Below are 13,995 nucleotides of genomic sequence, written 5' to 3'. Positions count from 1 at the left end.
CAATATCGCAACTTATATTTATCAATACAAATTTCAATCAACATTAAAACTAAAGCAGTTTATGATCTCAGAAAGAATATCAAAATTAAAAAAATAACAAAACAGTCATTGAGAGAACTGTTTTCTCTATGAAAATGTTTGATATAAAGTTACATGATTGTTATTTATAAAACAACTCTAATGTAAATGGCCTATTTTGATCAATTAATTACTTTGTAGAATAACAGCATAGTATATGATGTTGAACAAATGAATGAATCTGCATAGAATACTGTGAAATAACACAATTGGTTTAAAAAAAAGCACACCATTATAAAAATAAACAACATGTGGTTATTAATACTGTGGATTCTTTATTTTTTTGGGTATCAATTTTCATGGATTGAGAAAAACTTGATATTTGAAATTCGTGGTTTGGGCAAATTTTACTTAAATTCCGGAAGAAAATAGGTTATTCATTGAACATTGGAATTTGTGGTTCCATAGTATTCACAAAATCCTTTAACATTGTTATCCAAGAATAATAATCAATCCACAGTATTTCTAAAATAAATCTCATTTATCTTAAACACAATGCACCTCAATTTTAGAATGAGTTTTTAACATTTGAGCATTAATCATGCTTTGTATCACACAAAACACCTTCAAAATGCAGTTATATTTATGTAAATAGGCACTTGTTCCAAGTGACACTCTCAGACTAATCACTCCTGTCTATAGTAATATCATATAAATGTCAATACAAAATATTTGTTGTTCTTAGTCTTTCACTCTGTTTCACTTTTTTCTACAAAACAATAAAAAGTTTTAAACATAATGTTATGGCAAACAGCACCCAATCATTTCTGTTAAATTAAATATATTATGAGTCTATGTATTTTACGAAAAATTCCTTTGATCTTGCTGACTGATAATTTTCTCTCTCAGCGGAGTAGAATGATATACAGTTATCGCTGGAAAATAAGGACCCATGTGCCAGTTGTCATGAAATTACCAATTAGACTTTGTCGTCATAGGTAAAATGGCAATAGACAAATTATCATTGCTCAGCTCAACTTGATTGCTATTCTCACTTTCACCGTACTGGCTCAAGCATGAAAATCAATCTAAAAAAAACTCAAACGATAATCTATAAGTACAATTTGGCAATACAATTCAAGCAAAGGTTATCATCTACAGATAAATGTTGTCAAAATGTAATTAATTAGTGCCTGTACCAAATCAGTAGCCTCAGCCCTTGGTAAGTTTTGTATTTTTTTTTAATCTTAATTTAGTTATATTTTCAATAAATGACACTGATATTCTTGTCTGTAACTGATAAGAAAGGATTTCAAAATTGAAAACCATTTCTCAGGTTCACATTTAAAACAATGTGCTTTTTTGTCAAATTTGACAGCATTGTCTGGTTTTGTCAGAGTTATAATGTAGAACTAAAGTTTATCCTACCTCAATCATAAAACAGATCTGCATGCATTGGTGAAAACATCCACAACACGGTTAATTTCATTTTCTGTTAGCTGACAATTTACAGCAATTCTAATACTGAAACAAATACCAAGGAAATACAATTATTTAACTATTTCTGTAGCAGCAATTTGTATGAAAATGTATAATAAAAAAAAAACAATTTGCTAACCAACATATTCAATTTACTGAACTCCACTTCCAAAATGTTAAATTTTAAAATGAGAAAAATACTGCATATTTGAAACAATATATTCCCTATATAACAAAAGTATACTATCTGATAAACTTTTTAATTCTGTTTTTTTTATGGCTATCCTTTGAAATTACCACAAAAAAGACCTTGTACTTCTTTGAAATTATGAGACCTGAAAATTCACTATTACTTCATAAAACAAAGAAATTTCTTGGCTTGGGAAGATACATCTATTTTATATATAAATCATACATTTGGAGAAAATTCGACAGCAACCAATCAGTGGTTTTTTTTATATCATGTTTATATTTGTACCTACATATTCTCTTGTGTGTAACCAGAATGATTGATAACATTTAACCAGACGTACCTTGGTGGTGGTAATTTGTGTTCTTCTTTCTCTAAATGTCTGGCTAAAACTATAGCAATACCATTCTCCATAGCCTGATAATATAAAAAAACAACATTATATGATGTCTTTAATTTTACAACATATATAAACACTGAAAACTTTTAACCTATAAGCTTCAAGTATTAAGTCAATCATTATTTTGTTGTTTCATGTATTGTTGAGTATAATACTCAAATAATGACAACTTGGGTAATTTTTTAGGACACTTGAAATGACAATCTTTTGTAACAGACAGACAGACAGACAGTATAACAGTCTGTCTGTCCTGCCAAATATAATGTTGTGAACTTACGTGATCAGCAATCCTCTGTAAAGTTTGCATGTCTAACTCTCTGTTATCGCTAATTTCTGCTAATCTGACATGTTTAATAGGAGCTAAAGGATCTCCCATCACTTCTACACCTGATATCCTGTAAAGAAAAGTTCACAACTATATCCTGTGTCAGTATCTCCATATTCAGATCAACATAATATTTAATAAAAAATTATGGTCAGAGAAGTAAATTGTATTTGATATGTCCTGAATAATTATAATTTTGATTACAATGGTCAGTGGTTTTACACATTATTTGTTACACCATTTTTCATTGACATAATATCATGATTATATGATAGGAAGAATGAATATGAGGGTAGAAGTTATGTATTGTGTAATGACTGAAGTGACAATTCGATCTCCAAATATTGAAGGTGGTTGAATTCCTGGTCAGAACACATGGGATATATTACAGTAAGAACAAATTTTTAAAAACATCATATTTAGAATATGAAAATAAAATTGTATGTTGATAAAGGGGAGACAATAACATTAAACATAGCTGACATAAAACACAAAAATAGCTGACATAAAACACAAAAATTAAATGTTTGTATATCATAGACTTACATTGACAAACCATCATACATCTTTCTACAATTTTCTCTAAGTCTTTGTAATATACCTGAAATAAAAAATATTTTTTATTTGAATATCATTTCTAAAATTTAATCAATACTTGTTATTACTACCTTTTCCTAAATATACAAAGGTTAAAATATTTCTACAGTTATTTAAAATTATTGTTAAAATCCATTCTGATGAGAAATTTTGATTTGCATGTTCCTTATTCAAGAATTTCATTTGATCAAATATATCTTGCAAACAATTAATCTTTTCTATAAGTCCATATCATTTATTCTTTTTTATAAATAAAAATCTAAATGACATTAATAAAGACTTACTGGAATCATTCTGCATAATGTTGAGAGCCTCTACAGCAGCCGTGGCTAACATTGGAGGAAGTGAGGCTGAGAAACAGTAACCTAAACCAGATAATCTCTAAAACAGAAACAAAATGTGATGTTACAACAGTGGTAGAAAGGGGAGGTAATAAGACAGAGAAACAGTAACCTAAACCAGTTAATCTCTAAAACAGATACAAAATGTTATGTTACAACAGTGGTAGAAAGGGGAGGTAATAAGACAGAGAAACAGTAACCTGAACCAGATAATTTTTAAAACAGAACAATATGTTATGTTACAACAGGGATAGAAAGGGGAGGTAATAAGGCAGTAATCTAAACCAGATAATCTCTAAAACAGAAACAATAGGTTATGTTACAACAAGGAAACAAAGGTGAGGTAATGAGACAGAGACACAGTGAACTTTACCAGATAATCTCTAAAATAGAAACAATGGGTGTGTTTGGATATACGCCTGAGGCGGCTTATGGTTACCCATAGGTACCTACGATTTGATATTTTGTTTATAAAATATCAAACCAACGGCCGCCTCAGGTGTATATCCAAACACACCCATTATCTTATGTTACAACAGGGATAGAAAGGGGAGGTAATAAGGCAGTAATCTACACCAGATAATCTCTAAAATAGAACCAATAAATCATATCAAAAATAGGGAGGTAATGACACAGTAACCTAAACCAGATAATCTCCAAAACAGAAACAATATGTTGTTACAACAGAGGTAGAAAGGGGAGGTAATAAGACAGAGAAATATTAACCTGAACCAGATAATCTTTAAAAACAGAAACAATATGATATGTTACAACAGGGGTAGAAAGGGGAGGTAATAAGGCAGTAACCTCAACCAGATAATCTTTAAAACAGAAACAATATATTATGCTACAACAGGTACAAAAAGGGGAGGTAATCAGAATGAGAACCAGTTACCTACACCAGATAATCTTTAAATCAAAAACGGTATATTATGCTACAACAGGGACAAAAAGGGGAGGTAATACAACTGAAAACCAGTTACCTTCACCAGATAATCTTTAAATCAAAAACGGTATTTTATGTTACAACAGGGACAAAAAGGGGAGGTAATAAGACTGAGAACCAGTTACCTTCACCAGATAATCTTTAAATCAAAAACGGTATATTATGCTACAACAGGGACATAAAGGGGAGGAAATACAACTGAGAACCAGTTACCTACACCAGATAATCTTTAAATCAAAAACGGTATATTATGCTGCAACAGGGACAAAAAGGGGAGGTAATACGACTGAGAACCAGTTACCTTCACCAGATAATCTTTAAATCAAAAACGGTTTATTATGTTACAACAGGGACAAAAAGGGGAGGTAATAAGACTTAGAACCAATCACCTAAACCTGATAATCATTAAAACAGAAACAATATGAATTTGTTATTATTATCTTTAATTCTTACCTGATGATCTATGACATATTTTCTACCACAACAGAATCCTCCAGTGCTGCCAATACTATTCTCTAATGAAGCTGCTATCAAATCTACTTCATCTACCTATAATACAAATCAACATTTTACATGTTTCTAGAGCAGCCCAAACTTTAGTGCATCAATTAACTTCTGTTTAATTTACAATATGTTCAAACTTTGCTTAAACACATGCAAAAGGTCTTGCGGTAACCTGAAGATTTGTCTTCACTTTAATGTCATAGAGAATAGTTTGTGGTAGATATATATCTCAATGGCAATTTCATTTTCAAAGGACGTGTATGTGAACCATGGTGATGATATAATACTCACTGATATATTATAGTGTTCTGTAACTCCCCTTCCATTGGCCCCAAGAACACCCAATGAAAAACTTTCTTCCATAAACAGTCTCAATTTGTACTTCCACTTTAGTTCAACCTATCAATAAAAATGTCTTTTAAAATGGTATCCTACATTTGACTAAAGATTACTTATATTCATACTGCAAGATAAAAACTTTCAAACTCATAATAACATTCAATGTTTTAAAAATTAAATGTATTGCTATGCTATGGTGTATAATTGTATCACTTAAATTTCTCATTTCTCATTTTAATGTATAAGCATACTTAATCTCTAGAGTTAATTCTGACAGACAATCTACAATTCGTTTAAGTAAAATAAGACTACAACTCAATAATTCTCCATAACTCCTGGACTTTTATTGCTATGAGGTAATGCCTTTTTATCCATGGTAAAATTTCACGATATTTTTCAAAGAATATATATATTTTAGAAATTATTGAAATTAACAATGAAATAATAATTATACTTACAATTTTAGGAAGTGGACAGATATCACCATAGTTAAAGTATAATCCTTCTACCACCACAAATCTCCTCGTTACTTTGGCCTTTTTGGGATTCTATGTAATATAAACATATCAATCAGTGATTTAAATATTTATTGCATTTTATGTACAATTGCTGAAATCTAAAAAGAGCTCATGCAAACTTGAGAGAGAGAACGGAAGATAGTTTTAAATTTGCTGTTTTTTAAAAAGAGTAGGTCCCGTCAGGGCCGATTTTGCCCTCAATTTTCAAGTTCATCTGACGAAATATTTTAGACACTTTTTAATCACTAAAGTGTCTATTTCAATTGATTTAATTAGTTTTTGTGAAAGATTTTAACTGATGAAGTCATTAAAAACGCTCCAATTCAAGCTTAAGTATGAAAAATCTATCAAATTTGCCACAAATCGTCACTTTTCAGATGGTTTTTGTCAAAAATGAAAGTGGCCGCATCCGAGTTCATTCTCAACCTTTATATATATTATGTATTATCGTCAAATACAACTTGCATTTCAATATTATGAATGAACACGAATGCGGCCACTTTCATTTTAGACAGAAAACGTCTAAAATTTAACTAAAATGCTAATTTTGTGAAGATTTCAGTAATTTAGCATGACTTTATGATGCTAGTCCGCGATATATGTGCATTGTATTGTCAAAAACAGCCCCTATTTATGTAGCAGAATCTTTCTACTTTCCAATAAATAGCTTCATGATTACTTTAACACAATTTTGTAACACTGCTATATTTTGGCCAAAAGGGGGTCTTACTGAACCTACTCCTTTACTAGAATATCAGTGTACCTTTTTATCTTCATCCTGTTGAATCAGTAATAATCTTTCTAAATCCTCCATATCATTGTGTTTAAACCATTTAATTCTGCTTCTAGAGGCTACCAAACCTTTCTGTATAGAGAAACAAACACCCTCATCCCTGTAAAAATACAATATAATAATCATATATATAATGCATGTAACTTTGCTACCAGAATTCACAAAACCTTCGTTTTAAAACAAATGTATAGCACCTGTGTAAATATAACAATTTAACTGTATTAAGTAGGTTACCAAATTCAGTGATTTCATACATGATATTTTGAATAGATGAAGCAAATATTTAAAATGATGATTTAAGGATTTTAAAACTGTTGAATATTGTTGCCTTTCTTACATAAATCTTACTTCTAATTCTATTTTCATTTGTCATATATTTAGAAGAAAGGCCACACCAAATTTCTATCTTGTTCGTCTGAGTTTTTGCACCAAATTTTCTGATTTCTTTCTTTTGTTTTTTCTTTTGTTTCAAGTTGTTTGCTGTATCAGTCATCTATGGTGATAATACGTCTTTCAAAGTACCCTCTTCTTAGTAAAAAGAGCGATGGCATTGTCTATACATAAGTAACATTTGATACCCTGTTTGAAAAGTTCATCTCCTTAGAAGAGAGGTTAACGATAAAGCCAGGTAATAAAACTGACATTTTGGAAGCATCCTGCTATGCAAGCACCCCTCCTAATTCAGTGCGTGTCAGATGGTTCATTTGGGACGTCACATTTTCAAGACTGTTGAGTGAGGATGATGGTTTGTATCATATATGGAGAAGTTATGAATTATAGTTGCTCAGCAAAATATTATTAAAATTTCATAAATGAAAACTTTTTTCAATACCTTGCTTTTTTAAACTTACACAAATATAACATCTCCTCTCTTTGAGTAAGCAGGGATGGCGCTGGCTATGGTGGCAAAACCATAGGAATATAAAGCTGCTTCTTCACAATACATAAACTTGGCAAACTTCTCTTCTAATTCTAAATGGACATCTGAAGAAAAACAATCAGAAATTTACAAAGCAACATTAGAGAATTAAATCAAAATCATCTCTAAATAAGTCATAAGATAAACCAAATTTGTCATTTTACTCCTTATCTTAAAATCTAACTGGTGTCATTTAATCCATTCATTCTGAAATTCTTATCTCAAAGCTCAGCTACGTTTCAATCTAATACAAGGAATGTAAATAAAGCAGCATAGTTAAGAAACCAATCTGATATTCAAAAAGTTCTTTTAATCCTTAATACAGGTAATGTGTATTTTGTTAAGTTTTTTGTTGTTGCTAAAAGCAACACCTGCAACTATATGCTATTTGAGATGAAATCTTTTTGTCAGCTTCCTTTCAATTCTTGAGTGATTATTGATCAGGAATAATTACCCATAGTTCCATAGAAACCTCGAGGACCACATGATCCTACTCCATATTTTTTCAGTGTCTTAATGGCAGCAGCCTGAAAAATAAACATACATAGAATTAGTGACTTGAAAAGTTTGAAAGTACAAATGTAATGTAATGGTGTATTTTTAATAGTGAGTCAATAAAACAATAATATCATCTTTCTATACATAATCAAAACTTTTCCTCTTTCCTTCTATTCCAACAGGGAACATTGAGTTGGTAAATTTATATTTCTCAATTTCTTACACGCTTTATCTTGTGTAGACAATATTTATCCACTCTCGACAGTTGAATTTCACATATTTAAAACACTCGGCGAGCCTCACATATCAAATTTGAAAATTTAAATGTCTCCAGTGGATAAATATCGTATCACACTTGATGTGATAGAATTTTTATATTTCGACACACAAGATAGTAAATTTCTATAATGGAGTCACTAAATATGTTTTTTTAATAGTATCAGCTACTGTTTTAAAAAGCTTACTGATTTAAAAAAAAATAGGCTGTTTGCTGAAAATTGCCCATGTTTATTTGTGTTAGGTACAGTTTTATGGGTTTCTTCATGTCATCTTTACAATATTGAAACAAACCTCAACTTCTGCATTTCCTGCCATTCCTAAAAAGTTCAGTGTGGCCATGTTTAATGAGGATTTGTTGTTAATCATCACATATTTGTCTGGTTTTCTATAAATAAAAGAAGCAAAAATAATTATTATGATTGACATCCATGAAAATCTGAAGAGTAAAACCCTGTAAAAATTATTCACCTTTAAATATAAAGAAATTTCCTCCTTAATATTTGATTATGAGTTTTGGGGTATGATACTTAATATGCATTAAAACTGACAATAAATAAAATTACAGATTTATGTCTGAACATTGTCAAATCACAACTATAGCAAATGACATTTGATCACTATGATCACTATAGATGTTGTGTGATTTTTTGACAAATTGATTACTAAGGAATGATAATATGTTTGCCACAATAACATAGAAATTATAGGAGTGATAATAGTTGATAAATATTATAATATCCAAGAAAAACCAACCCTGATATAATATTCTTCTCCATGGCTTGTAGTAATGGATGATTTTCATCCACATCAGGAACCAATGGATCTGGCTGCCATTCTTCAATTAATTCTGCTTTCTCCTAAACAAAGTAGCTGCATTTTTTAAAAAGCTTGTCAATTAATTGCAAAATAGATTTCTTATCATTCTTAAAAGTAAAATCGCAAAAAAACTCAACTCAGAGGGAAATCAAATCGAGAGTCTCTAATGACATGGCAAAATCAAATGACAAAACACATCAAAAACAAATGGACAATTGTCATATTCCTGATTTGGTACAGGCATTTTCAAATGTAGAAAATGGTGGATTAAACCTGGTTTTATAGCGCTAAACTTCTCACTTTGTACAAGTCTCATCAAATACCAATATATTTACAATGATGCATGAACTAAACAGACATTATAAATAATATAGTCAAAATATGGGTACAGCAGTCATCATCATGTTACAATTTTAAAAGAAACAATTTCGTGTGTCTGAAATCAGAAAATTTATACGTCAAATATTTGTCGTTCAATGTTTATACAAACAACTCTAAAATTTCACATTGGTAATGTTAGCATACAAGGTTAAAAAATCAAAAGTATGTAAGAATTAATTTCAAAAATAGATTGAGATTTTTCATAGTCCAAAAGTTCTATAGAATTTATAAGAATCCACAAATGGTTCATTCCACTACATAATTAAATAATTTTGACGTTTGTGGTTCCGGGCACACTACGTTTGCGCGCATTTGGGGATTAAAACATTTTACATTTGCACGCAGCTTTTGATTACATTTGCGCGCATTCATTTTACAGGTAATCTCAGGTAAAAATAATAATTCATATATATTAAATAACAAATGATATACTTTATTGGTATTTTCATAAAAGATATGACTATCAATTATTAATTTTGAAAATAGTTTGTTAATTCACATTATATACTATTCATATTGAATTTTAAACTCAATTTAAAACCCCGTTATATCTTTATAAGTTCAAGTTATGATAAATGGGCTATGTCACAGATTTCTTCAACTTTTGCCTACACCTTTGACTTGTTGAATTGTATCTGAAAATCGAAAAAAAATACGGCTTTATCTCCTTTTTCCCTGCCTAAAAAGAGACTTAGACTAACGGAAGGGGTACTGATACTTGTAAATAATTGAACAAATTAATCATCTAATAAAGTTTTATGACCTGTATTTTACCTGAATTAACCTGTCGAAAAAATACGCGCAAATGTAATCAAAAGCTGCGCGCAAACGTAATGATTTTTGCGCACAAATGTAATGGTAATGCGTGCAAACGTAATGCACCTGTGGTTCCATATATTTTCTAATTCATAATAGAAATATACTATAATTACATATAATAAAACAATAACATACTGACAGAATCTAAATGAATTTTCTAAGAGGCATTTGCAAATGAAACAAGGGAAACTGTGAGCTACTGCTCACTGATGATACCCCCGCCGCAAGTGGATAATATTAATAGTGTAAAAATATGCAAGTGTTCGGTAAACAGGAAGTTGTCAAGTGATGAATCTGAAAACGCATGACACGGTATAGCTGACTTATATAAATCCTGAAACCAAATTTCAGAAATCCTTGTATTGTAGTTCCTGAGAAAAATGTGACGAAAATTTTCTACTTGGCAATCATGTGTAAAATCATACAAGTGTACGGTTAACAGGAAGTTGTCAAGTGATCAATCTGAAAACACATCACACGGTATAGCTGACTTAGATAAACCTTGAAACCAAATTTCAGAAATCCTTGTATTGTAGTTCCTGAGAAAAATGTGCTGAAAATTTTCAACTTGGCTATCAAGTGTAAAATCATACAAGTGTTCGGTAAACAGGAAGTTGTCAAGTGATCAATCTGAAAACGCATCACACAGTATAGCTGACTAAGATAAACCCTGAAACCAAATTTCAGAAATCCTTGTATTGTAGTTCCTGAGAAAAATGTGACGAAAATTTTCAACTTGGCTATCATGTGTAAAATCATACAAGTGTTCGGTAAACAGGAAGTTGTCAAGTGATCAATCTGAAAACGCATCACACTGTATAGCTGACTTAGATAAACCCTGAATCCAAATTTCAGAAATCCTTGTATTGTAGTTCCTGAGAAAAATGTGACGAAAATTTTCAACTTGGCTATCATGTGTAAAATCATACAAGTGTTCGGTAAACAGGAAGTCGATGAATAATGAATCTGACAACGCATCACATGGTATGGCTGACATATATAAATGTTGATACCAAATTACAGAAAGGGTGGATGTGTAGTTCCTGAGAAAAATGTGACGAAAGTTTCATGGGACGGACTGACTGACGGACGGACTGATGGACGGACTGACAGACAGAGGTAAAACAGTATACCCCCCCTTTTTTAAAGCGGGGGTGTAATTATTGAATTCTTATATGGTTTATTAGTTTCTAAAAATGGGTTGAAATGACCAAGTGTTCTCCAAATTGAACTAACAGAGATAAATTAAAACAAACAGTCATTTAATACTACATAAAGTGCAACATGCTAAAACACCACTATTTAAGTTACCATTTAAGATTAAAACAAAAAAGTGTCCATAGTACATAGGTGTCCCACTTCACTATCATTTTCTATGTTCAGTGGACTGTGAAAGTAGGGTGAAATCTCTAATTTAAATTAGAAAGATTATATAATAGGGAAAATGTCTTCTTAGTTATAAGTTGATTGGACTTTAACTTTAAACCGTAGCTCGACAGTCAGATGCACACAGAACAAAAGCATAATACCACTAGGTAGGACATGAACAGCATCAGAAAGTATGATCACATTTAAATACCATTTAGGCCAAAAATATATCATTAATAATTATAGAAGAATCTGTTTTGAAATAACATTTTCTCTTATTTATACCTACAAACTCAGAACCTTAAACAGCATTTGTAACTTTATTCATTCTTACCTTTTCTGTCAGAACAGATTCTGGACGATATTCTGTAGAAAAGAATATCAGCTTGAAAATCCATATTATCAATAAAGCTTCAAATATCAGGTGGTATGTGGGAGCCTGAAAACAGAAATAATGTGATGGTTTCAGGCTGATGTTTTGTTCTTTTATTAGCAGGAATCAAATCCTTGCTTCTGTGACATCTTGGCAACACTGCCTGCACTATGTACAGTGCCCTAGACACCTCAACCACCTAAGCTATATAAAATATTGATAATGCAGTAAAAACTAAATGCAAAATTTTCATAGACAAAATAGCTTCATAGTACATTAATCTATCCAGGTGAAATTTGGTGCAGATAAGAAACTTGCAATATTGAATATCTTGCACGTAAAACAACACACCTTTGTTGATCACGTAAAAACAATCAGGCTAATGCTGCTACAAGACAGCACTTGCACCCGAAAAGTTGAAAGGGATTAATAAAAGTTGCAATAACTTTGTTTTCCAATCCATAATAAATAAATATGTTTCAAATTATTACACCTGACCAAATAGATTTTGTGCAGGTGAAGTGATTTTTTTTTTTAACTAGTAACCTGCCATCCATAGATGTTAAGTAGAGACTATCATAGTACAGCCAGAATTATATACATACATGTACTTTTACATGCTAAAGCAGTCTTAAAGTAATGTCATATGCATGGTATCTATGTACAAACGTTGTCATACCATTTTAATTTTGGCCGTAACATGCTCTTGAGGACAAAAACAAGGACTTGGGCATAGAGGGGAATTTGAAGCAAATTCACTGGCAGTGTTGAAAAACAGGCAAATTTGTTTGGAATTAATTTTTTTTAATACTAGGCGAAAAATACTTTGGCGACAAATCAATCAAAATTCAGCATTCTTAATATAAAAGGAACAAGAATGTGTCCAAAGTACACGGATGCCCCACTGGCACTATCATTTTCCATGTTCCATGCACTGTGAAATTGGATCAAAAGTCTAAATTGGCCTTAAAATTAGAAAGATCATATCATAAGCAGCAAGTGTACTAAGTTTCAAGTTGATTGGACTTCAGCTTCATCAAAAACTACCTTGACCAAAAACTTTAACCTGAAACTCCCATTTTCATTTTCTATGTTCAGTTGACCGTGAAATTTGAGTCAAAAATCTAATTTGGCTGAAAAATTAGAAAGATCATATCATAAGCAACAAGTGTACTAAGTTTCTAGTTGATTGGACTTCAGCTTCATCAAAAACTACCTTGACCAAACACTTTAACCTGCAGATGAACGAACGAACTAACGAACAGAGCCACAGACCAGAAAACATAATGCCCCTCTACTATCGTAGGTGGGGCATAAAAATGAAAGGTGTGATTACAATAAATCTGTTTGTGGCTTTTTGTGTTGTTTAACTTTTTGTCCTAATATACATTTTTATATTTCATTAGTGTAATTGTTGTTTAATTTTTTGTCCTAATATACATTTTTATATTTCATTAGTGTAATTGTATTAATCTTTGTACTATAAATTTCCAGTCAAATAATGAAATATGTAGATTTTAATGTTATATAACTTATAAACATTCACACCAAGTCTTCACAATTCAGTATAAATCTACTATTTTTCGTTTGCATTATAAACTAGTCAAAATAAACATGATTAATGTGACACCATTACATAATCATTTATGACACAAGTTATGTAGAACATCTGATGATAATACGACGTTGATCATCAGGTGGCTGCATGCAGCATAGTCTTTGAACATGTATTTGTATTAAATCTTAAGTTCATGCTTTAAAAAAACCCTTCATAAATGTATTACCTGTAAAAAAGACTCTATCAGTTCGTACATGTCACTAGATTTCGGTAAAAAGGAGTTGTTCGTGGCCATGATAATGTTCATCATGTTGTCATGTAGGTATGCCAATCCTCCACCCAAAGGAAAGTCATGAGGTCTTACGAATAAAATCCCGAAAGTTTCCGAATAAACTAAGAGGTTTGCCTGATAACCAAAATTGAATTGTTGTATAAATGCACAATTACGAACTATAATAGGTGTCCAATTTCAGTAAAGCTGGAAACAGTTTATATTACTATATATGTTCCTGAGTAAAGCGATTTAGTGTTTAT

The 13,995-nt window shown here is 31.0% G+C and overlaps 1 protein-coding gene across 1 annotated transcript; it reads right to left on the bottom strand.

Annotated features, from left to right (window-relative positions):
* Positions 1 to 203: 203 nt before the first annotated feature.
* LOC134696210 (serine palmitoyltransferase 1-like) lies at positions 204 to 13,835 on the bottom strand. Its single transcript, XM_063557883.1, has 16 exons — positions 13,688 to 13,835; positions 11,865 to 11,969; positions 8,900 to 9,003; positions 8,438 to 8,531; positions 7,824 to 7,896; positions 7,302 to 7,434; positions 6,421 to 6,550; positions 5,598 to 5,687; positions 5,092 to 5,199; positions 4,750 to 4,845; positions 3,294 to 3,390; positions 2,959 to 3,013; positions 2,365 to 2,482; positions 2,031 to 2,104; positions 1,447 to 1,542; positions 204 to 787 (listed from the first exon to the last, which is right to left on the bottom strand). The coding sequence occupies exons 1-15, from the start codon at positions 13,769 to 13,771 to the stop codon at positions 1,452 to 1,454; spliced, it is 1,452 nt and encodes a 483-aa protein (XP_063413953.1). The 5' UTR covers positions 13,772 to 13,835; the 3' UTR covers positions 204 to 787; positions 1,447 to 1,451.
* Between the last annotated feature and the right edge of the window lie 160 nt (positions 13,836 to 13,995).

Source organism: Mytilus trossulus, chromosome 1, assembly GCF_036588685.1.
Source record: "Mytilus trossulus isolate FHL-02 chromosome 1, PNRI_Mtr1.1.1.hap1, whole genome shotgun sequence".
NCBI classification, from domain to species: Eukaryota; Metazoa; Mollusca; class Bivalvia; order Mytilida; family Mytilidae; genus Mytilus; species Mytilus trossulus.
This window is presented reverse-complemented; position numbering and strand designations above follow the sequence as displayed.

Excerpts from the sequence above, each read along its gene's own strand:
- LOC134696210 (XM_063557883.1), bottom strand. The coding sequence starts at position 13,771 with ATGATGAACATTATCATGGCCACGAACAACTCCTTTTTACCGAAATCT. Across the intron at positions 7,435-7,823 it reads AGGTTTCTATGGAACTATGG|ATGTCCATTTAGAATTAGAA; the intron begins GTAATTATTCCT and ends GTTTTTCTTCAG. Across the intron at positions 1,543-2,030 it reads CACAAATTACCACCACCAAG|TATTAGAATTGCTGTAAATT; the intron begins GTACGTCTGGTT and ends TATTTGTTTCAG.